Source organism: Carya illinoinensis, chromosome 8, assembly GCF_018687715.1.
Source record: "Carya illinoinensis cultivar Pawnee chromosome 8, C.illinoinensisPawnee_v1, whole genome shotgun sequence".
Classification (NCBI taxonomy): domain Eukaryota; kingdom Viridiplantae; phylum Streptophyta; class Magnoliopsida; order Fagales; family Juglandaceae; genus Carya; species Carya illinoinensis.
The window spans coordinates 31,578,629-31,606,523 of NC_056759.1; the positions used below are offsets into that span (position 1 = coordinate 31,578,629).

Genomic DNA, 27,895 nt, shown 5'->3' on the forward strand with positions numbered 1-27,895 from the left:
CCCAAGATTTGGTCATTAGATCTGCAACCTAATGAGCATAAGATACATGCAAAGTAGTGATCAGACCCTGTTGTAACTTCTCACGTACCAACTGACAGTCTATTTCTATGTGTTTAGTACGTTCATGGTAGACTGGATTGGCTGGTATGTGAAGAGCCGCTTGGTTATCATAGAATAAGAGAGCAGGTTTGGTGTGTTGTTGATGCAGGTTAGTAAGTAAGGCTTTGATCCATATAATTTCACAAACTGTGAATGCCATTGATCGATATTCAGCCTTAGCTAAAGATCTTGATATTGTGTGTTAGATTTCCATGATACAAGAGAATCTCCAATGAAAAATGCAATATCCACTTATTGATCTACAAGTATCCGAGTAGCTAGCCCAGTCTGAATCTGAAAAGGCTTTGATGTGAACCTTTGATGAAGTTGGAAAAAATAAACCTTGTCTAGGAGCAGACTTGAGATATCTCAAGATTCTCTTAGCAGCTTGTAAATGGGGCATTCAAGGGCTTTCTAAGAATTAACTAAGGTGGTATACTGCAAATGTAATGTCAGGTTTGGTGTGAGTCAAATACAATAGCTTGCCAATTAGTCTTCGGTAAGTTGAAATATCATCCACTAATTCACCATCATCTTTCGATAACTTTGCATGAGTATCCATAGGAAATAGAGCTAGTTTTGCAGCAAGTAAACCAGAATCTGAAATGAGCTCTAAAGTGTACTTTCTTTGAGACAAAGAGATGCTCTTTTTTGATCGAGCTATTTCCATGCCAAGAAATAATTTTGCTGGCTCCAAATCTTTCAATTTGAACTCAGCACGTACAGATTTTTTAATACTCTCAATTGCAACTATATCACTACTAGTTAGCAGTATATCATTTACATACAACAACAAGGCAACAAATGAGTTACCTTCTTTCTTAGTAAACAAGGAATAGTCAGCTTTTGATTGTGAGAATCCCATGTTAAACAACACAGAGGTAAACTTGGAATTCCACTGTCTTGATGCCTGCTTCAAACCATATAGAGACCTTTGCAATTTACATACTCTTTTGTCCCCCTTGCTAAGATAACCTGGAGGAAGCTTCATAAAAACTTCTTCATCTAATTCCTCATATAGGAAAGTGAAATTCCCAATGTACCCTTGTAAAACCACGAAATTGTCTACCAATTTCCTTGAACAAATTAGTTAGATCTCAATTATAAAGATTATGAAATGAATCAAATACTTTAAAATAAATAATCAAACTTGCAAGACACAACGATTGGTTACGAAAGGAAACTCTTTAAAGAACTCTTTAAAGGTAAAACCCTACGGGGCAGCCAAACCCAGGAAAGTCAATCTCATTATGTGAAGAACAATTACAAGTAATAATCAATTACAAAACCTTTGCAATTCGACTCTCTTACTTGCCTAGACAAACGACCCGTTTGTCTTCTACCACAGTAGCAGCCAGAACCTCTGGCGATCTTCAAATGTTGACCTCCCTTCTGGAACTCCAAAGGCTGACACTCAATCGATGTTGCTTCCCACTCAAAGCACGATCACACTCAAGAAGATATGAAAAATCCCATGAAAATTCTCAAGTGAATTTTCTCTCATAAACACACAGAATATCCTCTGTAAAATTCGTGGCTTGAAGTCCTTAAAGAGATACAAAACCGAATCCCCTTTAAATAGAAGATCTGAAAAGAATTCTTGTTGCAGTAGGACTCTGCTGACGGTTAGCAACAGACGCGAAAATGCGTCCCGACGGACTGCTAACACTTCGGGATAACTTCTTCTGATATAGACTGAATTCTGTTCTGATTTCTTCTAGATAAGTGTACTGCTAACAGAACTCGATTTTGACTTCAGGAACTTATCTAAACAACTCCTAATATTTCTAGATAGATTCAACATTGTTTAGACATAAATTAATAATTATTTTTACATTCATCTAACAATAATAAATAATATGATAAGATAAGCCTTATCATTTACTCATCTAATCCTAGCCAACTTTTTGCCTTTACAATCTCCCCCTTTGGCGGATTGATGACGAAACCAGTTTGATGAATGTAGATTTCCTGAAAATATGTCAACTATCAAATCACAAAAAAAGTATAGAATATTATAAAGAGTTGTGATTTAATAAAACCAGAATGGTCAGTTAGCTTAATCAAAATACATGCCCAATTGTATCTGCATTACAGTCCCAAAAAAAATAACATGATAAGTTTTTCAAATGTACTCCCCCTTAGATGCTGCTGCTCCCCAAATGTACTCCCCCTCAAACTTTTTAATGTACTCCCCCTCAAACTTTTTCTCCCCCTTTTTGTCAACAATCAGCCATGAAGATCTATACTTCCTCGTCAGAATCTGCTACGCTGGCCATAATTTGTTGGACATCCAAGGATAGTTGAACTAGTCGATCGTTTGCTTGTACACAATCAGAGCGTACTGCAGCCAATTGTTGCTCCAACTTGGATTGACTGGCCTCCCACTTGGCTGTGAAGCTATCCATCTTCTGAGATATCAAGGTGAGTTGCTCAAGTAGTTGTGAGGTGGGGATGGATGGTTCAGGTGGAGAGGATGCTGACTCAGTAGTAAGGGGGCGCTTCTTGGTGATGACAGCTGCTGATTTAACCACGGTTAAGGCAGAAATAGGCCCTGGCAGCTTCATGGTGGGTTCATTGGCTCGAAGGGGCACTTTTGCAATCATGGCCAATTTTGTAATTAGACTTCCAAAGGGGAGATTTAACTCTTTTTCCACATGTGAGCGATGAATAATATCAATGACATGTCGTGGAAAATCAATAGACACACCAGTAGCAAGAGCATACATAAAATAAGCTCTTTCTAGAGAAATTTCAGTGTGACGACTAATGGGCCAGAGATTGGTCAAGACAATTTTGGCCAGAAGCCGATACTGAGGAAGCATATTGTGAAGGGGCAGTCGGTGTGTCTTGGCAGTCCATTTGGGGCCAGTGACACCAACAAATAAATTGCGCATTGCAGTCTTGGTTGGGGCTCCCATGCCCTTATATGGATATAGAGGGGATTCAACCTCAGGAAGAGTAAATAGATTGCGGAGAATAGCAGGAGATACCTCAATCTGAATCCCACGAATAGTAGAGATGATGCTATGATCATCTAAATTGAAGTGGGCTATATTTGAATAAAATTCCCGGACCACCTCAACATAAGGTGTAGGAAGGGCATGAGTGAGCTTCTCCCAACCTCTTTCAATGAATATTTGGCGGATAATTTGGAAGTCATCCGAAGGAAAGTCATGGATGCTTACCTCCCGCTCACCCAAGACGGGTCTCTTGGAAAAGGTATTTCTATAGGCATTTTCGGCTTCAATGGAGGTGAAGCGATCAGTAGGTGCTTCTGTGGGCACAGGCACCGATGGTGATGGAGATGGAGGAGGGGCAGAAGTGTCGCCTAATTGCATGGGTTCAAGTGATGGGACATCCTCACTTGAAGAGTGCTCGGATGGCACCGGAGTAGTGAACTTTTTGCGTTTTGCCCTTTCTTTGAATCTCATCTGAAATAGTACAGGAATCAAGTTTAGAAAGATAATTCTCAAACCTTATAGAGGATAAGAATAGATAAAACAAAAATGTGATATTAAAAGGTGGGTTGGTGTTTTTTTTTTTATAAGCTTGAACGTTGAGAACAACCCAAACACAATATGTGCAGAAAACCTTACTATGTATAGATAAGAAAGAGCCATCCTAACAAGTGACCAAAACAAAAGAGAGGTGAGTCAGGAAAAAACACAAACACTTGGTGTGCACCCGTGGGAAAAAAAACAGAGAATCCGTATGTAATAGAGATTTTTCCTCAATACATGCATAGAATGAGAAGAATCAATACACACAACCTAATTCCGAGTAGTGTAGCTCAATCCAACAACCAAGATAAAAAAAATAAAACCCTTCACAGAAATTGTAGATATCAACAAAAACCGAAACTTGAGAGAAGAAAAGAATAGAAAAAAAAAAACAGAGGATCCGAAAATACTTACCTTGAAGATGGAAGGATGGAGAAATGTGAGTGGAAAGAGCACCGTGTATGGAGGATTAGGGGGAAGGAAGCGAGCTGCCGTGAAAATGGGTAAGGGGAGGCTGATGAGAATCGGGCTGAGTGTAGGAAACAAAGGCCAAGAGGTATGCTTAAGTGTTTTAAAAGAAGACCCTCCCCGTGCACGTGCTGGACCAAAGAGTCCTATTAGGACTTCTACACTTAGGCATAAAAGACCCGATACATGTATGCAACACACTGGGAACCCCTTTTTTTTTTTCTTTTTTTTTTTTTTTTTTTTTTTTTTTTTTTTTTTTTTTAAAAAAACAGAACAAAGCAATGAAAAAACAAACTATAAATTTTTTTTTTTTTTTTTGTAGAAAAGATTTGGTTTTTTTTTGTTGTTTTGGTTTTAAAAGGAACATGCCTAAAATCATCTTAGTTTGATCAAGTCAGAATATACCAAAAAAAAATTCAATAATCCTTAGCCCACTCATGTTTGTAACAGTCTCTTTGTGGATGTTCACTCCTCATAGAATCAGTAATGCCAAAGTTCAGGTGAGTGTGTGAGTGAGTATACTTATATCATAGCATGTTATGAGCTTTCCCCCTTTCTTTTGTTTATTGCTCTCTTTTGTGTTATATTTTTGATACCTTTGTTCAAAGAAAGGTAATATATTTTTTTATAAAGATGCTCACTAGAGTTTGTTTCTTGACCTTAAAAGTCAAACTTTATGCTAGGGCCTAGATACATATGCATCTCCTCCAAACACTAGTTTGTACACCACCTTTGTTCATGTTGGTTGCTCATCTTTTTCCACAATGATTGGAGCAACGATTTTTTCTGTAAGAACTCAAGGTGATAGATCCGTGTAGGGTGTTTGTCTTTTTCCGCAATGAATAAACACCGACTTTTTCTATATGGATCACTCTTTGTGTTTGGCAAGAAGAGAGCTCTTTAAAGAAGTACTAGGTTCAACTAGTATTAGTCAATTCAAGGCATGAACTCCCTCTTGATGAGCATCCTTTTTTTTTTTAAAAAAAAATAGAATGCTTACATATAGGTTCCTCACAGTGCATAAAGATGAACTTTGCCAAAAAGACCTATAGGGTTAGTACACTTAAAGAGAGCTGCACAAAGAGGAGTAACACATAAGATCAGAAAATTTTTGAAAGCAATTCCATACATGCTCAACCTGTGATGTAATAAACATATACCTTAAAGAAAATACATAACCCAGTTTTTTTTTTTTAAATAAAAACAAAAAAAAAACTGAAACATTTATGCTTTTAAAGAAAGGAAAAAAAAAAACTGGAAGAAAAGATCCTAAACTAGTAGGATAGAAAATCCTCACTTGGGATCACATATGCCAATGGCTTTTCGTAAAAACTCAAATCTAAGTCCATCCAAAGGTTTAGTAAACAAGTCAGCCAGTTGATGTTCAGTAGGCACATGTTCCATGGATATAATTTTAGACTCAACCAAGTCTCTTATAAAATGATGTTGAATATCAATGTGCTTGGTCCGAGAATGCTGGACAGGATTTTTGGAAATACTTATAGCACTAGAATTATCACAATATATTGTCATAGTGTCTTGAGAAAAACCATAATCATCAAGCATTTTTTTCATCCATAATAGCTGAGTACAACAACTTCCTGCAGCTATGTATTCAGCTTCAGCAGTGGATAAAGAGATAGAATTTTGCTTCTTACTCATCCAAGCTACAAGATTTCCACCTATATAAAAACATCCACCCGTAGTACTCTTCCTATCATCAGCATTCCCAGCCCAATCAGCATCCGAATAGCCAACAAGTGTAAGATTAGTGTCTTTTGAGTACCATATCCCATAATCAACAGTGGCATTAAGATATTTTATGATTCTTTTTACTGCAGTAAGATGGGATTCTTTAGGATTAGCTTGAAATCTAGCACATACACCAACACTGAAAGCTATATCAGGTCTACTTGCTGTAATATATAAAAGACTTCCTATCATGCTTCTATAGAGAGTGGGATCAATATTTTTACCTGTGGAGTCATTGCTGATTTTCACTGAAGTGCTCATGGGAGTCCGAGCATTGCTTTTTCCTTCCATTCCAAACTTTTTTACAAGATCTCTTGCATATTTAGATTGTGAAATAAATATTCCTTCTTTACATTGTTTTACTTGAATACCCAAGAAGAAATTTAACTCACCAATCATACTCATCTCAAATTCAGATTTCATTTCATTTGCAAAGTTATAAGCAAGAGATTCAAGTGTTGCTCCAAAAACAATATCATCAACATATATTTGAGCAATTAAGAGTTGTTTACCTGATCTTCTTATGAATAAGGTCCTATCAGCTTGTCCTCTAACAAAATCATGATCAAGTAAGTAGGCAGTTAATCTTTCATACCAAGCTCGAGGTGCTTGTTTCAGTCCATACATCGCCTTCTTCAACTTGTAGACATATTCAGGGTAGAGATGGTTAACAAATCCTTTTGGTTGGTTGACATATACCTCTTCTTGTAACACTCCATTTAGGAAGACACTCTTGACATCCATTTGATATAATTTGAAGTCTAGATGACAGGCAAGTGCTAGAAGAATGCGAACAGATTCTAACCGGGCCACAGGAGCAAATGTTTCATCAAAATCAATCCCTTCTACTTGTGTGTAACCTTGTGCAACCAGCCTTGCTTTATTTCTCACAATAGTACCATGCTCATCGGATTTGTTCTTAAAGATCCACTTAGTCCCAATTATGTTAGAATTTTCTGGTTTAGGAACTAACTCCCATACATCATTTCTAGTAAATTGATGGAGTTCTTCATGCATGGCGTTGACCCAACTTTCATCATTTAGTGCTTCTTCGACTTTCTTGGGTTCAACCTGTGACAAATAACACACAAAAGAAACCTGATTTAGTACTCTTCTTCTAAGTCTCATACCTTCTTCTAGCTCACCGAGAATGTTTTCTTTAGGATGATTTTGAGTTATTCTTGAAGAAGGTTCTTTGATTTGTGGATTTTGTGGTGTTTCCTTTATATTATCTTCCTCATTTTGCACTTGTAAGTCTTCTCCACTGGTCTGCCCTAGTTCCTTCATATTCTCAAGCTCCTTCATGGTAGTTTCAGCTGAAATGTCATCCACAACTACGTTAATTGATTCCATAACAGTTTGTGTACGTAGGTTGTAAACTCTATAAGCCTTACTATTTGAGGAATAGCCAAGAAACAATCCCTCATCACTTTTGCTTTCAAATTTATGATTGTTTTCTCTGTCTTTTAGAATATAACACTTGCTACCAAAAATTCTGAAATACTTTACCGTAGGCCTTTTATTTTTCCACAAACCGTAAGGTGTTTGATTGGTGCCGGGTCTTAGAACCACTCGATTCAAGATATGATTTGCTGTATTCACAGCTTCTCCCCAAAAATATAAAGCCATCTTCTTGTTGCTTAACATTGTTCGTGCCATTTCTTGGATTGCTCTATTTTTCCTTTCTACCACTCCATTTTGTTGTGGAGTGATAGGTGCAGAAAATTCTTGGTGTATTCCCTGTTCATCACAAAAAGAAGTAAAATTAGTATTCTCAAATTCTCGACCATGATCACTGCGTATTCTAGAGATAGAAACTTCCTTCTCTATTTGTAGTTTCTTGAACAGCTTTTTGGCAAGATCAAAAGTTTCAGATTTTTCTCTTAAGAGCATTATCCATGTGAACCTTGAAAAATCATCTACAATCACCATGATATACTTCTTTCCTCCAAGACTCTCAGTTTGTGTGGGACCCATCAAATCCATATGCAATAGCTCAAGAGGCCGAGAGGTAAGAATATAAGAAATCTTCTTGTGTTGGGCTCTAGTTTGCTTTCCTTCTTGGCATGCTCCACATACTATTTTCTTCACTTTTATTATCTTGGGCAGTCCATCAATAATTTTTCTTTTTGAGATTTTTGACAAATTTTTAAAATTGATATGCCCAAGGCGTTGATGCCATAATTCAGCTTCATCAAGTGTGACTCTATGACATTTCTCCAATGGTTTTGGAGAAATTCCATAACAATTGTCTGTAGTTCTAGTACCTTTTAAAACCCATTCTCCACCTTTATCATATAGGTTGCACGCATCCTTTGAAAACTGCACAGAAAAATCATTGTCACAAAACTGACTAATGCTAAGTAAATTAGCTTTCAAACCATTAACAAATAAAACATCATGCAACACAGGTAGTCCTGGTATTTCAATACTCCCTTTCCCTTCTATGACAACCTTGCTCCCATCTCCAAAAGTCACGGTGCCTCCATGAGATGCTTCAATTTTTTTAAATAAGTTTTTGTCTCCAGACATGTGCCTAGAACAGTCGCTGTCCAGGTACCACAGACAATCTTCCTTTGATTTCAGTGCTGTGTGAGCAACAAGACATACTGCATCTTTCTTTCTCACCCATTTTGTCTTGAGTATTGACTTGTGTTTTTCTTTGTTTTGAAGGCAAATATCTGCTAGTTCCCCAAGCTTAAGATTTATGAGACTGATTTGTTGACTTATGTCATCAACTTGAGTTTGTAGGCTCTCCTCTTTTCTTTTTCCTTCAGATTTCTGCACTTGATTCAAGTTAAAACAATGTGGTCTTATATGACCTATTATTCCACACTTATGACATGTAGGGACAAATTTATCATGCAGATTTTTTGAATAAACTGGCTTAAGTTCAGCATGATTTTGAAAACTCTTACCTTGACTTCCTTTAACAAAAACAATACCTTTGGAGGTTGTAGCAGCGAATGATGAGGCAGATTTTTCTTTTCCTTTAGAAGTCGTGTATCCTAGACCAGTTCTGTCACTATTCATTTTTTGAAGACTCAACATTTCTTCTAATTTTTGTGTTGCTGTTTTTTCTTCAACCTTTTTCAATTCCTTTTCTAGTGCGGTATTTTGATTTTCTAACCTGACTATTTCATTCTCAGAGACTTTTAAAGCTTCAGACAGGTTGTTTTTCTCACTTTCCATATCAGTGAACTTTTTATACAACTTCTTGTTGAGTTTCTTTAATTTAATCACTTCTTCACACACATCATTGTAAGCCTCCTGTAAACTTAGTTCTTGATCAGCCTCAACAACTGATACATTTGAATCACTGTATTCACAACTACTTTCAGATTTTGTCAATGTAATATCAGGAAAATCATTCACAATAGTAGAGAAAGCCATAAAAGATTTTTCATCATCAGAGGATGAATTTTCAGAATCTGAACTATCACTAAGTGTGACATTCAATGCTTTCCCTTTGTTTTTCTTGAAGTTTGGACATTCAACTCTTATATGACCATACCCAGAACATTCATGACACTGAACTTTATCTTTTTTCTCAGTTTTTTCTTTTTTCCAATTTTCAGTTTCATTTTTCTTAGCAAAAACATTTTTTCTTTGTTTTTGTTTACCACTTTCTTTATTAAACATGAACTTTCTGAATTTTCTAGCAAGTAAAGCAATCTCTTCATCATTCAGACTTTCTTCATCAGAAATATTTTTATAGTTTTCTTCTATAGTCTTTAAAGCAATGGACTTACCTTTTCTTGTTTGAGGAAGTGAAGATTCATATGTTTGCAAAGAACCCACCAGTTCTTCTACCTTTATTGCATCCAGATCTTTACTTTCTTCAATTGCAGTAACTTTGGGTCGAAATCTTTCAGGTAAAGACCTTAGAATCTTTCTTACAACTCTTGAATCTTCCACCTTTTCTCCAAGATTGAACCTGGAATTCACAATATCATTTAGTTTAGAATAAAAATCATCAAAACTTTCCTCTTCCAGCATTTTAATCTCCTCAAATTTGGAAGTTAGCATTTGTAATTTTGAGTTCTTCACAATTTTTGTTCCTTCATGTGTAACCTCCAGGATATCCCATGCCTCTTTAGCAATCTCACACATGGAGATTCTCTTAAATTCTTCTGGAGATACAGCCATGAATATAGCATTCAGCCCCTTGCTATTCCAATTACAGTTGGTGATTTCTTCTTTCGTCCAATCATCAATATTTGTTTCTGGTATGGTCCAACCTCGTACAACCGCATTCCACACTCGCTCATCTAATGATTTGAGAAAGGCTCGCATGCGTACTTTCCAATATGCATAATTTTCACCATTGAAGTGCGGTGGGGCAGTCAATGATGACATATTGCAGGGGCACGGATCACACTCGAAAGAGTGAACCACGCTCTGATGCCAATTGAAATTCCCAATGTACCCCTGTAAAACCACGAAATTGTCTACCAATTTCCTTGAACAAATTAGTTAGATCTTAATTATAAAGATTATGAAATGAATCAAATACTTTAAAATAAATAATCAAACTTGCAAGACACAACGATTGGTTACGAAGGGAAACCCTTTAAAGAACTCTTTAAAGGTAAAACCCTACGGGGCAGCCAAACCCAGGAAAGTCAATCTCATTATTTGAAGAACAATTACAAGTAATAATCAATTACAAAACCTTTGCAATTCGACTCTCTTACTTGCCTAGACCCGTTTGTCTTCTACCACAGTAGCAGCCAGAACCTCTGGCGATCTTCAAATGTTGACCTCCCTTCTGGAACTCCAAAGGCTGACACTCAATCGATGTTGCTTCCCACTCAAAGCACGATCACACTCAAGAAGATATGAAAAATCCCATGAAAATTCTCAAGTGAATTTTCTCTCATAAACACACAGAATATCCTCTGTAAAATTCGTGGCTTGAAGTCCTTAAAGAGATACAAAACCGAATCCCCTTTAAATAGAAGATCTGAAAAGAATTCTTGTTGCAGTAGGACTCTGCTGACGGTTAGCAACAGACGCGAAAACGCGTCCCGACGGACTGCTAACACTTCGGGATAACTTCTTCTGATATAGACTGAATTCTGTTCTGATTTCTTCTAGATAAGTGTACTGCTAACAGAACTCGATTTTGACTTCAGGAACTTATCTAAACAACTCCTAATATTTCTAGATAGATTCAACATTGTTTAGACATAAATTAATAATTATTTTTATATTCATCTAACAATAATAAATAATATGATAAGATAAGCCTTATCATTTACTCATCTAATCCTAGCCAACTTTTTGCCTTTACAGAAAGCATTATTAACATCTAGATGAAAAATTTGCCAATTGTGTATTGCGGCAAGTGACATAACAGACCTCAAAGTAACCATCTTTGCAACAAGTGACAAAGTCTCAAAAAAATCCATTTTGAGTATACCCTTTGGCAACAAGTCTTGCCTTGTGTCTCTCTTGAACCATCAGAATTGTATTTTATTTTATATACCCACTTACAACCTATATATCTCATTAGGGAAATTCCCCTTCATTTTAGTTCAAGTAATTAAACAAAAACTGATAAGTTAATTCACTACAAAAAAGTTGTTTATTTGCAACAATCCAATTTGTCATAAAAGCTGAGTTTTTTTGCCGTAATGAAATATTGATTATTTGTTGCTAATGACACAAAGTGTTGTAGTTACCAAGAAAAGAGTATAAAGCCTCGATCCCTGAAGTCTAGGAAGTTAGCTCTTGCCACCTAGAATCATGTCTCTGAATACAATTATAATTCCCAAAGGCTTCAAAATAACCATAAATTCATCTATTTGGCTAACTGCATAAATGTCGCTTCCAAGTTCTCAATACAATAATTCACCAAAGTAAATCAACTGTTTCACAGTTCCCAACAAACTCAACATAATGCAATAACAATTTACATAGGTCTCCATAAATCACATAAACATACTAAAGTCCAATCTACTCAATAAATATGCCCCAATAGTAATGGTACCCTTAGGTACTCAACTCATTCTTCTCTGCTAATCTTGTTCTCGCTTTATATTCCTGATCACTAGTTGACCCATCATAATCATCTAAAAATATTATGAAGATAAGATGTGAGTTATCAATAACTCAATAAGCTGAGAACATATACTAGTGTATAAACATGAGCCTTTGCACAGAGTTCAGAATGCAAAACAAAATATTTTATTTTCAGAAAAGCAAAAACACAACATGTTATTAAAAATATCAAAACGATAGTACCAAATACTCATATTCAAAATTCTTTGGCATAACATAAAAGAAAGTCAATATCTTATCATCATCGTATTATATCAAAACATCATCTCGAAACAAAGGCCATGTTTAACCCCCGTGGTAGGGTTGTGCTATCCTCGGTGGCCAAACTGGGCAGAGATAGAAGTAAATCTTCCCCTTATCATTCTCAGAGCCCCAAGTGTGCACATAGGAAAGACCATATAAAAACCACAAAAATCACTTTGTTTCCAAAGTGGGTGCACCCAAAGACAGAAAAGATGGTACCAACCCAAATGAAGGCCATAGTTTTACACCCGTGGTAAGGTTAGAGCAAAAACAAAGCAGAGTAGAGCAGAATCAGAGTCATATACAAAATTAGAATGTCATGCCAAATTGCTACGGTGATTCTCTCATTCATGCAAAATGTATCATACATGTAAGTAAATAGAGTATGGCATAAATGTATGTGGATCCCCTTTAAGTACGAGAAATTGCCCAAAATTTGTTGTAGATGTGGCTGCATTTTACACACAAGCAAGGATATAACAGGGGAGATTCATATGGATCTCAGTTTAGATTATGGCTGAGAGCTCCTGCTATCAACAGAAAAAAGCCTGAGAGGAAATGGGATTCAATAATCAGAGAAACAATTTGAATCTGAAAAATTCTCAAGGGATGATTTTGTTGTGGAAGTGGTAGCAGTCAAAGATGATAGTAGAAGCTTGGAGGAGGAATTAAGTGGTGCAGAGGGAAGTAAGGGCAATGAGGGAGTGAACAGGGGGAAGGGTGGGGAAAGAGATGGGCCGGGCTATGTTGGAGGGTGCCTAATGGCAAGGCCTATAGTTCAAAGCCCACTCAAGATTAATTCGGGTAAACTAAACAAAGGGAAGAGAAGCCCATAATGAAGATTAGCGACAGGCAAAGCTCAATGAATTCTAAAGAAGATAATGCAGGGAGCTTAAAGCAGGTGGAAAAACCAAAAGGGAGTGGATGGAAGAGAAGGGCAAGTGGAAGAAGAACTTTAGGTAAACCTCTTAATTTTGTTTCTTCTTTAAAAGGAGGTTTAGTGTATGAAATGGAGGAGGGAGGGAAATCTGAAGGAAGGGAGGAAAGGCCTATAGTGGAACCTACAGTGGAGGGAAAAATGTTGGTAGATATAATGGCGGAGGCTGTGGAGCAACCTTGCTAGTCGCAATGAAACTATTAAGTTAGAACTGCAGTGGACTTGGTAACCTTTGGACAGTTTAGGATCTTAGTAATTTGGTTAAGGATAAGTCGCCCAAAATTCTGTTTCTAATTGAGACCATGATAAAGGCAAGAAGAGTGGAGGGTTTGAAGAATAGATTGAGGATGGAGGGATGCTTTGTAGTCGATCCTATAGGAAAGATAGGGGGATTAATGCTATTATGGAAAGACAAGAAAGTTGTGGAGATACTCAGTTACTCACAATGGCAAGCGAGTGCAAGAGTTTATGAAGAAAATGGGGGATGTTGGGTGTTTACAGGTTTCTATGAGCACCCTGATGTTGTGAAAAGGACAAAATTCATGGGAGCTTCTGTCAAGGCTCAAACCAACCAATGATTCAGCTTGGTGTGTAGCTGGGGACTCCAATGCAATATTGACTCAGGATGTGAAAGTGAGAGGTATATTGAGAGCTGAAAGCCAAATAGCTCAGTTTCAGGAAGCCATGAAGCTGAATGGGTTGTATGATGTGGGTTGTATGGGTAATCATTTTACATGGAGTAATGGTCACTCTGACCATACTTGCACAAAGGAGAGACTCAATAAATTGGTGGTGAACAATCACTGGAAGAGTATGTTCCAAGAAGCTTTGGTGGAAGGGGCAGTTGCTAGATGTTCAGATCACAAACCAGTGCTATTGACTACTATGGGGACAAAGAGTATGAGGAGGAGAAGACAACATTTGTTTAAATTCGAGGTAATCTAGTTAAAGGAGGAGGAATGTGAGAAGATAGTGGAGGAAGTATGGTTTGGAAAGTAGCAATCCAATGAACCTACGAGGCAAGTGTAGAAACTGCTAAGGCTTTGCAGTGGGACACTGGTGAGAGGTTTTAGGAAAAAATACAAGGAGAGGAATAGAAGCATTGAACATATTTCTGCTAGGATTAAAGAGCTACAAGATATGGATGGGCCACAAAATATAGCAGAAATCCACAAGCTATAGCTAGAAGTGGGAAAGCTTCTGGAACAAGAAGACATAAGGTGGAGGCAAAGGGCAAAAAGAAACCGGTATAGCTTAGGTAATAAAAATACGAAGTTTTTTCATGCATGTGCCAGTTAAAGAAAGAGAAAAAGCCAAATCCTCTATGTGGTAGATTCTCAGTCTAAACTGAAAGTAGAACATAAAGAGATAGTTGAGGCTTTTAGACAACATTTCTCTGAAGTATATAGATCTAAAGCTCCCTCTAGAAGAGTTACAGAGGATTGTGTGCAATCAATGAAGGTGCGGGTCACAAGCAGGATGAAGGACGAGGTGGAAAGGAATTTCACTAAGGATGAATTCCTCACTAAGGATGAATTGTAGGTAGCCCTGAAACAAATGGGGCCATACAAATCCCTTGGTCCTGATGGTTATAGCGCATGTTTCTATCAAACTTTCTAGAGTACCATAACTGATGATATCAGTGAGGCAGCTCGTAGCTTTTTAAATGGTGGCAAGCTAGAAGGTTCTTTGAATTTCACTTATATGGCCTTAATTCCAAAGGTAGCATAACCAAAAAAGGTAGGGGAGTTTAGGCCAATAAGTCTATGTAACATGCTATACAAGTTGATTGCTAAGGCCATTACAAATAGATTGATGAAGGTTCTGAATAGAACCAGAGTGCTTTTATACTAGGTAAATTAATTTCATATAATATTATAGCTACTTATGAGATATTGCATTCGATAAAAACAAAGTTGAAGGGGAGAGTGGGTAGTATGGCTTTAAAGCTAGACATTTCTAAAACCTATGACAGAGTTGAGTAGCCTTTTCTGAAAGTTATGATAGATAAGTTAGTGTTTGGTGAAAGATGGATTAAATTGATCATGGACTTTATTACATTTGTTACCTATGCTATGCTAATAAATGGGGAACCTGAGAAGGTGATTTGTCCCACGAGAGGTCTAAGGTAGGGGGATCCTTTATTCCCCTACCTATTTCTTTTATGTGCAGAAGGCCTAAGCACCATAATTAATGGTGTAGAAGCAAGGGGTGAGATAAGGGGCGTGGCAGTGGCAAGGGGTGGAGTAAAACTTATTCATCTCCTATTTACAAACAATTGCATAATTTTTTGGAGAGCTTACTGGGAAGAATCGTAGAAAATCAGCAGCATATTGAAGTTGTATGAGTAGGCATCAGGCCAATGTTTGAACAAGCAGAAAACATCCATCATGTTTAGCTTGAATGACAGAAATGAAGAGTGGGATAGAATAGTGCAAGAGTTGGGAACTAGGGTGTAGAATAATTGTGAGAAGTATTTCAATCTACCTACAATGGTGGGCAAATCTAAGTACAATACATTTCGAAGTATAAAAGGCTAGTCTAGCTTAAGATAAGCAACTAGGAGAATCACTTCCTTTCACTTGCTGGGAAGGAAGTTTTGCTAAAGGCTGTTATTCAAGCGATACCTACTTACCACATGAGTGTATTCTCTCTACCAAAGAGGCTGTGTAAGGAACTTGCTACTTTAATGTCAAAGTTCTGGTAGGACCACAAAGAAAATGACAAGAAGATAAAGTGGATTAGCTGGGGGAAGATAGGGGCTTTGAAATATAGTGGAGGATTGGGTTTTAGAGAGTTAGAAAGCTTTAACAAAGCTTTTCTAGCCTAGCAATGTTGGAGAGTTCTAACTAATCCTAACTCCATAGCTGCAAGAGTACTCAAAGACAAGTATTATAGGCAGACTAATGTGCTTGAAGCTAAGTTAGGAAATAATCCTTCACTGATTTGGAGAGGCTTTTGGGTTTCATTTGAGCTTCTGAAGGAAGGCTTGTCTGAAGGGTTGGTAATGGGAAGAGTATCAAATTTTGAAGCATAGGTGGATTCCAATATTATCCTCTTTTAAAATTCAATCTCCAATAAAGAAGCTGGAAGGAGATTTTCAGTGAAGAAGAGGCTAAATTAATTTTTAGCATTCCTATCAACCAATCAAATATGGCTGATAAGCAAATCTGGACACTCTCAAAGAATGGTCAGTTTAGTGTTAAAACTACATATCATTTTCAACTGAGTAGAAATAGGAGAGTCAGTGGGGAGTTTCATATAGTTTTGATCTAGTTGAGGAGTGGAAAAACCTCTGAAGGCTGAATACTCCAGGGGTGATCAAAATGTTTGTTTGGAAAGCAATCAATAACTACTTACCAACTGAGTGAAATCTATTTAAAATAAGGGTAATTGAGAACCCTTTCTATCCCATATGTGAGAAAGAGGAAGAAACCATTCCCCATGCTTTATGGAGTTGTCCTACTATTGTGGATGTTTGGGCAGATAAGGGTAGTCGAGTACATAAATTATCTTCTAATGATGATGATATGGAGCTTGTATTGAGGATACTTGTAAAGAGACTAAATGAAGATGGGATTGTTTTAATAGCCATTGTCATGAGGAATATATGGTTGAGGATGAACAAATTTGTTTTTGAGAAGGACTTCTCTAGTGCACATGAAATTTTCACCCAAGCCAAAACCAGAATATCAGAGTATCAGCAAGCTCAATACAGATGAGGCAGGAATGCAGAAAGTACCTAAGTGTGTAGAGAGAGGGTTAGATGGAAGGCCACAATGCAAGGTGTTGTGAAGATAAACTAGGATGCTACCTTGGACCAAAAGACTTTGAAGATGGGAGTAGGGGTGGTTATTTGTGATGTAGAAGGGGAAGTTTTGGATTTTTTATGCTTGCAAAATCACACACTAGTTCTGCTGCTATAGTAGAATTTGTTGCTCTTTGGAGAGCGTTAAACCTGTGCATATAGCTTAATATTGGTGAGGCTATAATTGAAGGGGATGCTTTGGGGTTCATCAAATCAGTTAATAATGAAGAGGAGTATTGGGAATGGAATGACCAAGTGATAGAAGACATTAGAGGGATATTAGTAAATAGACCCATGTGGATAGTTCAACACACATAAAGAAAAGGAAATAAGGTAGCTCATTTTTTAGCTAAATTTGCTTATACCGTAAATGAGAGAAAGTTTGGATAGAAGATGGCCCAAGCGGCTATTATAGTTTTATTTTACAGGTAAGTCTTGTATTGAATACACTTGATGAATATAGAAGTTAGAGTTTTTGTTTTTGTTTTGTTATTATTATTATTATTATTTTTAAACACTTAGAGCATTCACTCATGTAAAAGTTAGCAAAAACAACTTTCAGCTAAAACTCCCAACAAATTTAACTAGTACTGTTGCACAACTAAATAATAGATTAATATTTCTTTTTCTCTTTGTTCCTTAATTTGATTGCCCTCTACTTTCTCTCCCAATAAAGAGATGAATTACTAATAAATTAAAGAGAGAAATAATAATTTAATGGTATAGAGGAAAGTCGGCTAATTCAATGTGGAGAGTATTACAAATAGGTTATGCAAACTGGAAGTCGATTCATACATTTTGCTAAATTTGACTAAATTCTCATATAAAGTAACGCCAATACTATTAGAAACTTAAACTAATGTAATTTCTTATTTTACTTTTTACCTCATGCCCATAACGCTTTCTGCTGCATAGTGGGGGATCGAGGCCATATTGCTTCCTGATATTTCTTATTTTAGTAGTTTTTCTTAATTAGGACTTCCCAGAACAACTTTGTTATGATCTAATCCTATTCAAGTAGTGTAGCCTGCCGTGTAGGAGATCATGCCTTACGAATTTCAACAACATTGCTAGTTTATAATACATCACTTTGGACAACATTTAATTGAAAACACTACCATATACCAAAAGATTAATTGGAGACATACCTAACAACATTGAGCATTACTCCTCGTATCTATCATTAATCCCTCCCACCTTGATTCCTACGTGCTTGCCGTCCTTGATTCCTGTGTGCTCGCCTTAGATGATTTTCTATTCTCATGTATGCCCGAGGGAACATCTTGAAAACAATATCGTCGACATGTTTATAGTAGTGTTTCCTCCAACTCTTCCAAAATATAAGAGGTCCAATAAAAATTCCAAAACCGAAAATAAATCCCAATTCAGCACTTAAAAAGTCCCAATCAATTGAATTTCTAGAATGCGAATGAGATTCTTTAGATGGAGGAGGTGACGTTCGCAATTCTTCATGCATGCATTTTTCTTTTAGAGGAAAGTCACATAATCGTATGTTTCCTTCAAAGGAACTTTCTGGAAATGTAGCAAATTGCTTGATCTGTGGAATCTTTCCTACCAATTGATTGAACGAAAGGTTTAGGGTTGACAGGAAAATAAGACCATCTGCAAGTTGGTGAGGAATCTCTCCAATGAGCTTGTTGCTCGACAAGTCTAGTGACTCAAGAGCACTTAACTTTCCTAAAGCTTGTGGGATTTGACCTGTAAAAGCATTGTGAGATAGGTTGAGGGCATATAAGGCTTTGAATTCTCCTATTTCTCCAGGTATATGTCCGTCAAAAGTGTTGCACGACAGGTCAAGTGAGGTGAAGATAGTTAAGATCTTCTCCAACTCAAAATTGTGACCTTTAAATGTAACTCTTACCGTAATTTGATAGGGTCCATCGAGATATGACTCTATATATTTGTGATCTTCAGTCTTATTTTTCGGTTTCGATCATTGCCTTCCAGCTAAAAAAGTAACGTATTGGAAACTTACCAACAAAATGGTTTGAGGCCAGGTCTAAAATTTGAAGGTTAGACAAGGTGGTATCAGCTTCTAGACAATTAATAGACCCATAAAATTGATTAGATCGCAAAATAAGGACTCGCAATGTGTGTATGTTCTTCAAATAACATGGGAAGGTATCCTCAATGCGGTTGTTCCCGACGTCCAAAACCTCCAAATTTGTATTGCACTTGGCTAGGAATTTTGGTAGCTTTCCTTGTAGTTGATTTCCATTCAGAACCAAAATTTGTAAATCACATGCGTAGTCTGAACAGGAATCAGAAATTACGCCACTAAGATTGTTTCCCCCTAAATCCATCACGGTTAGATTTTTACTCATTTCAATTAAGCATCGGGGAATCGTGCCAGTCAAGTGATTATGGGACAAGTCTAGAGCATCAAGAAATGTAGCATTGCACAGTGACGTAGGAATATTCCCGTAGAATTCATTCCTTGCAGAGAAGAAGATGGACACAGAGGAATTCAGTGGGAGAGTTGAAAGTTGCCCTTGGAGCTGGTTTTGGCTAAGATCAATGAAGGTCAACGATTTCCATTGGCTGAGTTCGGGAGCAATGGGGCCCGAGAATTCGTTGTGGCTGAGGTCCAGCTTGGAAAGCTGCTGTAACCTCCCAATTTGGGGTGGGATTCGACCTGAGAACTTATTACCATCAAGGGAAAGCTTCTGAACATCGGAGAAGTTGCCAATACTTGGAGGTAACGGCCCAGAAAGTCGGTTGTTGGAGAGGCTGATCTGGCCAAGACTCGCCGGGATCGAATCCGTATCCGGAAACTGCCCTGTAAGATAGTTATTCTGCAGCTCCACTTGGACCAGATTGGGTAACGCGAAAAGCCATCTTGGTATTGAACCGTTGAGAAAGTTGTCGCCCATTCGGATCCGACTCAGCGACTGGCACTTCCCGAGTGATTCCGGGATTGGACCGAACAAGAAATTCTCCAAAGAAATCAGAGTCTCAAGACGATTCCCAGAACACATATCCGGAGGCAGAGTCCCAGTCAGTTTATTCGATGAAAGATCGACAAGCTGAAGCTTCCCGTTCTTTCCCAGCCTCTGAGGAATGATCCCGGTAAAGTTGTTCTCCCACAACTGCAACACCTCCAGCTCCGGCATGTCACCAATAAACTCAGGAATCGCGCCATGGAGTTTGTTTCTAAACAAGTCCAGCAGCGTCAAGTTCTTTAGCTCGGCAAACGACATTGGAATCTTGCCTGTAAAAACGTTATTCGACAAGTCCAAGGATTTCAAGCTCACCAATTTCCCGAGCTCGACGGTCAAAGGTCCGGAGAGTGTATTTACCTGCAAAAATAGTGTGTCAAGCTTCTGGAGCCTGCTAATCTCTGGTGGTATCTCACCAGTTAAGCTACAGCTGGCGGCGTCGAAACGAACTAGTTCCGACAGGTTCCCGATCTCAGGGGGTAGGCCACCTTCGTACATATTGTAGTATCCCATGTAGAGCTCCCTGAGGTTGGTCAAGTTTCCGACCTCGCGCGGTATGGGACCTTGGAGCTCGTTACCGGATAAAGCCAAGTATTCCAGGAACTCCCATTGCCCGTACTGGGACGGGATCCCACCTGAGAAGAAGTTACCGCCGAGATGCAAATGGCGTAAGTTGGGCATTTGAGTGACGGCCAAGGGCAAGTCACCGGTCATGTTGTTGTTGTAGAGATCCAACACCCGAAGGTTCCTGAGAAGGGAGAGCTGGGATGGGAAGGTGCCGTTGAAGACATTGCTGGAGAGATTAAGAACGCGGAGGGCGGAGAGGGAAGAGAGCTCGGCGGGGATGGCCCCGGAGAACCAATTGTAAGCGACGGAAAGGTTGGAGAGGAAATGGAGGTGAGCCAGGTCCGGGGAAAGTTTACCGCAGAGGTTAAGGCCGGAGAGGTCGAGGACGGTCACCCGGCGATTTGAGGGTTGACATGTGACACCCGACCAGGTGCAGTGGCTAGTGGAGGCGTTCCAGGAAGAAAGAGCTGATAGGGGGTCTTCGGTGATGGAGGACTTGACGGAGAGGAGGGCTCTGTATTCCGGGAAGATGCGGGCGCCGGAGAGGGCTGGATGTATGTGGAGCTGGAGCAGAAGGAGAAGCCAAAGGAGGAGTTGCATTTTGGCTCTCTCCTTGGTTCCACGTTTTGGTTGAGAGAGAAGAAGAGAAGTAGATGGAGAGCGGGAGTCAGAGAGGGGCCGGAGAGTGTGATTTTTATTATTCTTTCTAAGTATTGAATAAAGATTCGAAAATAAGCTAAATAGATTGATTTGCTTTTAGTTCTGAGCAGACGTGAGATTAGAATATGTATTCACTTCTCTTCAAATAAATAATAAAATTTACCAATTCTCGTCGACTTATAGTATTGTCACTGCTTTCCATTCCCGTAATAATAGTGACAGATCTGGCGTTCATGATTAAAGACAACCCCAAAGGTTGCATTTTAATATGCAGCTGCTAAGTACCAGCTCCCATTGATCGAAGAAAATAAATTTAGCTGAAGAAAGGCGATGCTTTTTTTTTTTTTTTTTTTTTTGTTTAAATAGATTTCAATTCATGAATGAATGAAGTAAGTTTCAGCTGTGACCAATAATATTCAGGTATAAACCCTGATTACAAGCTAACTACTCATCGGTTATACGTTCCCCGTACACAACTTTCATTGTATCGGACATTGTCTAAAAATTTCATAAAAACTCTCTATTTAGACATAGCCCTTCTGAGATGTGAGATTCTATAAAAACAGAAGTGTCCATCTTGACTTGTCTATAAGAAAAAAAAAAAAAAAAACTTATTTCACCCACACCCTCTAAAAGAAGGGGAAATTTTCTACCCTCATCCTCCAAAGAATGATAGAGACTAAACTACCCTTCTTCTTCAAAAGAGAAAGGGAAATTGCCTATTTCAATTTATTCTCTTTTAAACCTAACAGACAAAACATGAAATAAAACAACCTAACACCCTAACAGGAATAAAACTGTGCTCTCCACTTTGTCCACGTCGTATGCCCATTTCATAGAATGCCCACGTCGTATGCCCATCCACTGTCTGCACCACTTTGTCCCCCACTATCCTTGCTACTCGTAACTGCCCCAGCCCACCCTACGGCCTGCCACGTCCTGCAACCAGCAAGCAAGCAAGGGACAACTCCAGGGGTGCTTTAGATGAACCATCCTTAGAGTGCAAACGAACAAGCAAGCAAGCAACTGACATCTCCATCGTAATCCCTTATTCCAGACTAAGCAAAGAACCCAAAAAAACTAAACCGGCCAAAATGAGCACTAAGAAAACAAAAAAACAGAGGCTAAACAAACCCAACAGAAAACCAAATGGATAGACTGTAAACCGAAACAAGATAGGAAAAAACAGAAACCAAAAACACCGAAAAACTGTAAACCAAAACAGAAACCACTGTCGCCTATCCCCTTCTCCTACCACCATCCATGAAGAAAATCCCCAGGAGCTACGGCCGGGCTCCGCCCCAGAAAAGGTGCCTTATCCCCCCATACACGTATGCATTCCGAAAACTCCTATGTTTTCCATGGTTAAAACAGAGTACCTTAAACCAGCGGATGTGCACCCCAAACCAGCATGCAAAACTTCACCTCCGAGAGCTAAAAGCCCTTACCCTGCTCCCGCTGTAACCTTCCAACACATCCCCTCAGCAGACCGATCTTCCAGGCAAACAGACCCAAGCCATTTGAGCTAACGCCTCACAGCCCAAAAAAAGGGTCAGGAACGCCGGAATGGGTTTCAGCCACCCAAACCATGGCCATACGAAGCCGAGATCCTCCACCTTCATCGTGTAAAAACTCCTCGCCCAGCTGTGTGATTAAAAAAGGTTGAGGACTCGGGAACCGAGCTTGGTGGTGGCGGCCATTCATCCCCTCATAATCTCAGCCAACAGCTTTTATTTACAAGCTATAAAATCAAAAACAAACACCAGAAAGGACACCATATGCTAAACTGGTATTGAGACAGTCATTGCATAGAGCAACAAGGCTGCACCAGATTCCTCACAGCCACGCACAAAGGCCTCAACAGAAAAGCAGCAGCTGACAGAGACAGTCATTGCACAAGGCAACAAGGCTGCACCAGATTTCTCACAGCCACGCACAAAGGCCTCAACAGAAAAGCAGCAGCTGACAGTCCTTGCACATAGGGACAGTGCTGCACCAGAAACAGAGTCACGCACCAAGGCCATAATAGAGAAGCAGCGGACAGCAGTAGAGCAACCAATAAAAGAGCTACAGTTGTCCTAGCTCTAGAATATTTCATATCACCGAATGTGTAAATAAGAGCAGTATGATTAGGATGAGATTTGGTTGTATTCCTTTGGTATTCCTCTATAAATATGTCATGTACAGTGAGCTTTCAATATAAGAGTGAAATATAAAAAGTTCTTCCTTTCTCTGAGGCATTATTACAAGCACATACTGTGCTCTCACATTCATTGATTATTTCAGTTTTATTATGGTATCAGAGAACCTTCAGGACTAACGTCCCGTGACTTATCCTCATTCTCCTCACCTTTTTTTGTTTCCTTTTCTCTCTCTATCTCCTTCCTTCATCTTCCTCTTTTCTTTCGTTCATCCTTTTTTTTTCTCCACACCTCCATGCCTGAACCAAATTCCTCTGTCACTTCTCCCCCCCCACCGTCCGTAAATCCCATTCTCACTAACTCTTCCTCTCACTTCATCACCACAAAACTCACTCTAGAAAATTACCTGTTATGGAAGGCGCAGATCGTCCCTTACTTGATTGGTCATCGTCTCTTTGGTTATGTGGGTGGCTCTATCCCTCCACCACCTTCCACCATCAACGGAGCGGCTAATCCAGCTTATACAGATTGGGTTCTGCAAGACCAACTCATTATCTTTACTCTTAATGCTTCCTTGTCCGATACTATCTTAGCCCAAGTCCTCAACTGCTCTACCTCTTCCGAGGTCTGGTCTATGCTTCAAACCATGTTTTCGGCTCAGTCTTGTGCTCACATTATGCAAACTAAATTCCAGCTTGCCACTCTAAAGAAAGGCTCTGATTCAATCCATACCTATTTTCACAAAGCTACCACTTTAGCCGCCACACTTGGAGCTGCTGGCCATCCACTCTCATCCTCAGAGTTTGTCATTTATTTATTAGCTGGGCTCGGCAGTGATTATGAATCACTTGTTACATCCTTAACTACACGACCTGACCCTCTCACCACTCCTCAAGTTTTCAGCTATCTTTTGAATCATGAGTCAAGACTTGCTCATCAAACTACCTCTTTAATTTCAGGCACTTCTATTGCAGCAAACACCACGTCGAGACAATCCTTCCCCACTACTACATCAAACCGAGGCAGGGGCAACTTCTCAAGGGGACGACGTGGTCGTGGGGGACAACGTGGCAACTTCAATCAGTTCAACTCTAATCAGAGAATCACTTGCCAAATTTGTCACAAGCAAGGTCACATGGCTGTGACCTGTTATCAGAGGCTCAATCACACATATCAAGCCTCTGCCCCTGCACCATTTGCTGCTCATTTCACTTCAGTACCATCTCAAGTCTCGAACTCCAGTGCATGGTTCCCAGATACAGCAGCCACGAACCACTTCACCAATGATTTCGCCAACTTAAATCTGGATGCTGCTTCCTATCAAGGCTCTGACCAAGTTAGCATCGGGGATGGATCAACCCTTCCCATCCACAATATCGGTTCAGCTCACTTATACTCTCCATCTGGCCATTTTTTTCTTAATCAACTTCTTCATGTTCCAGCCATTACTCGCAATTTAATTTCTGTTCGTCAGTTTTGCATTGATAACTCTGTGTACTTTGAATTTCACTCCAACTCTTTCTTTGTGAAGGATTTTCACACCCAGGCAACACTTCTTCAGGGCCACGTTAGGAACGGGTTATATGAATTACCAACTGTTGTCTCGGCACAAGTAAACCGATCACAGCCTTCTCCACAAGCAATGATTGGTGAACAAACATCTGCTCAAACTTGGCACTCCCATCTTAGACATCCCAGTCCACGAACAACTACCCTTACCATCAACAAATTTCATCTGCCCGTTTCTCCCAGCAACCGGATGTCCCCTTGTTTTGCATGTCCTCAAGCAAAATCACACACACTTCCACATCCTCCTACGACATCTCGATCCCTTAGGCCCTTTAACCTTTTGTTTTTAGATGTTTGGGGACCAGCGCCTGTGCCATCCTCTAACGGTTGCCGTTTTTATCTTTCAATAGTTGATGATTTTTCAAAATATATTTAGATTTTTCCAATCTCAGCTAAATTGGATGTTACCTCTATTTTTCTAGCCTTTCACACATTTGTTCTCAATTATTTCTCGTCTAAAATCATTTCCATTCAAACCGATTGGGGTGGCGAGTTTAGGCCCTTGCACAAAATTTGTCAAACTTATGGGATTCATCATCGTGTGACGTGTCCCTATTCACATGCTCAAAATGGCACCGTTGAAAGGCGACACCGTCACATTGTCGAAACCGGGCTCTCACTATTAGCTCATGCCTTTGTTCCTCAAAAATATTGGGCTGAAACTTTTTCAACTGCATTTTTTCTCATTAATCGAATGCCTACCCCAACTCTTCAAAACAAATCTCCTTTTCAAATAATTTTTCGTATCAAACCCAATTACACCTTTTTACGAACCTTTGGGTGTCTTTGTTGGCCCAATCTACGGCCCTTTAATCGTCATAAATTGGATTTTCGTTCTCAACCATGTGTCTTTTTAGGTTATACTCCTGACCATAAAGGATACACATGTCTTCACATTCCTACAGGACGAGTCTATACCTCACGTGATGTTCAGTTTCATGAAAATGTCTTTCCGTTTGATTCCAATAAAAACATTTCTCAGCCCATCTCTAATGTTCACTTCCCATTGCCTCTCCCTAGCCCATCTCTAATTTCTCAGCCCATTTTCGCACCTACCCTTCCCAACACAAACCCATCAGGGCATTCACCAAATAACACTCAGACAGCCCCCACACCCTCACCACTTAACACTCAGCCCACCTCAGCAACACATCTAACCCAGCCCGATACCCCCCCTTCCTCACCTTTAGTTAGGTCATCTCCTTCCTTAAGCTCTGCGCCGCAACCCCCTTCCTCACCCTCTGCGCTACAGCCCCCTCCACTTGCCGCTCCCTCCATACACCCAATGCTAACCCGATCCCACAATCACATCCACCGACCCATCCAACGAACTGATGGTACTATCCCTTGGCCTACCAAAAACCCATCTCTGCACCTCACTACTTCTCAAACCCCCTTCGTTCCGGAAGAACCCACCTCTTTCACGGAGGCTTCCAAATATTCCGAGTGGCGTGCGGCAATGTCCTCTGAGTTCGAAGCTCTCCTTCTTAACCATACCTGGGACCTCATTCCATACTCACCTTCCCTCAATGTCCTTGGCTGCAAGTGGGTGCTCAAAACCAAACGACTTGTAGATGGTACCTTAGAACGACGAAAAGCTCGTCTTGTTGCTAAGGGTTTTCATCAGCAAGCCGGGGTTGACTTCACCGAAACTTACAGCCCAGTCATTAAACCTCTGACCATCCGTGTTCTTCTCTCCATTGCTGTCACCTCTTCTTGGCCCTTACACCAGTTGGACATTCAAAACGCGTTCCTAAATGGTGATTTAGAGGAAGCGGTTTACATGCAACAACCGCCGGGATTTGCAAATCCAGATCATCCCACGCACATCTGCAGGCTGCGTAAGTCTATCTACGATCTCAAACAAGCTCCTAGAGCTTGGTTTTCGAAATTAAGCAACAAGCTCTTAACTCTTGGTTTTCATGCATCTAAATCTGATTCTTCATTGTTTATTTTTTGCACTGCTTCTGATTCCATTTATGTTCTTATATATGTGGATGGCATTATTGTCACTGGTTCTAGCAAGTCATTGATCTCTGATTTTATTTCCTCTCTGCGCAATTCATTTCCAGTTAAAGACCTAGGCTGCTTGCATTATTTCCTAGGCATTGAGGTTGTTAGAAATTCTCGGGGCTTGTTTTTGTCACGAAATAAATACACAACCGATCTCCTTAAAAAGGCCAATATGCATAACTCAAAACCGGTATCAACTCCTATGTCTACATCAGTGAAACTCACGGCCTTAGATGGATCTTCATTTGAAGATCCACAACTTTATCGTAGCATAGTAGGGAGTCTTTAGTATCTATCCTTTACACGGCCTGATATTTCACTCGCGGTTAACAAAGTTTGCCAATATATGCATTGTCCTAAGATTTCCCATTGGCAAGCGGTTAAACGCATTCTCCGTTACCTACATCTCACTCCCAGTCATGGTCTGCATTTTTCTACTTCCTCTTCATTTACCTTATCTGCCTTTTCTGATGCTGACTGGGCCGGATGCCCAGATGATCGCAAATCCACCGGTGGATTTTGTGTGTATTTTGGTTCACATCTTGTATCTTGGGGATCCAAGAAGCAACCTACCGTTGCTCGTTCCTCAACTGAAGCTGAATACAAGGCTGTTGCAAACACCACTTGTGAAATACTCTGGTTACAATCCTTACTTGGTGAACTTAACATTTTTTTATTTGCTTGTCCTACGTTGTGGTGTGACAATCTAGGTGCCACATACTTATCGGTCAATCCTGTTTTGCACTCTTGCACCAAGCATGTGGCTTTAGATTATCACTTTGTAAGAGAACGTGTAGCTGCAAAAACACTTAAGGTTTCATTTATTTCGTCTAAGGATCAAATTGCCGATATCTTTACTAAACCTCTCTCAACTGCTCGCTTTAATCTCCTTCGATCAAGCCTCACCATCTCCATGGTGCCGCTTGATTCGCGGGGGCCTATTGAGACAGTCATTGCACAGAGCAACAAGGCTGCACCAGATTCCTCACAGCCACGCACAAAGGCCTCAACAGAAAAGCAGCAGCTGACAGAGACAGTCATTGCACAAGGCAACAAGGCTGCACCAGATTTCTCATAGCCATGCACAAAGGCCTCAACAGAAAAGCAGC

General features: G+C 39.5%; 1 protein-coding gene across 1 annotated transcript; it reads right to left on the reverse strand.

Annotated features, from left to right (window-relative positions):
• Positions 1-17,674: 17,674 nt before the first annotated feature.
• Positions 17,675-21,232, reverse strand: LOC122318186 (leucine-rich repeat receptor-like serine/threonine-protein kinase BAM1). Its single transcript, XM_043135375.1, has one exon. The coding sequence runs from the start codon at positions 21,001-21,003 to the stop codon at positions 18,814-18,816; it is 2,190 nt and encodes a 729-aa protein (XP_042991309.1). The 5' UTR covers positions 21,004-21,232; the 3' UTR covers positions 17,675-18,813.
• Positions 21,233-27,895: the final 6,663 nt, after the last annotated feature.

What these genes read in the sequence shown, in the direction of transcription:
- LOC122318186 (XM_043135375.1), bottom strand. Translation starts at nt 21,003, where the DNA reads ATGCAACTCCTCCTTTGGCTTCTCCTTCTGCTCCAGCTCCACATACAT.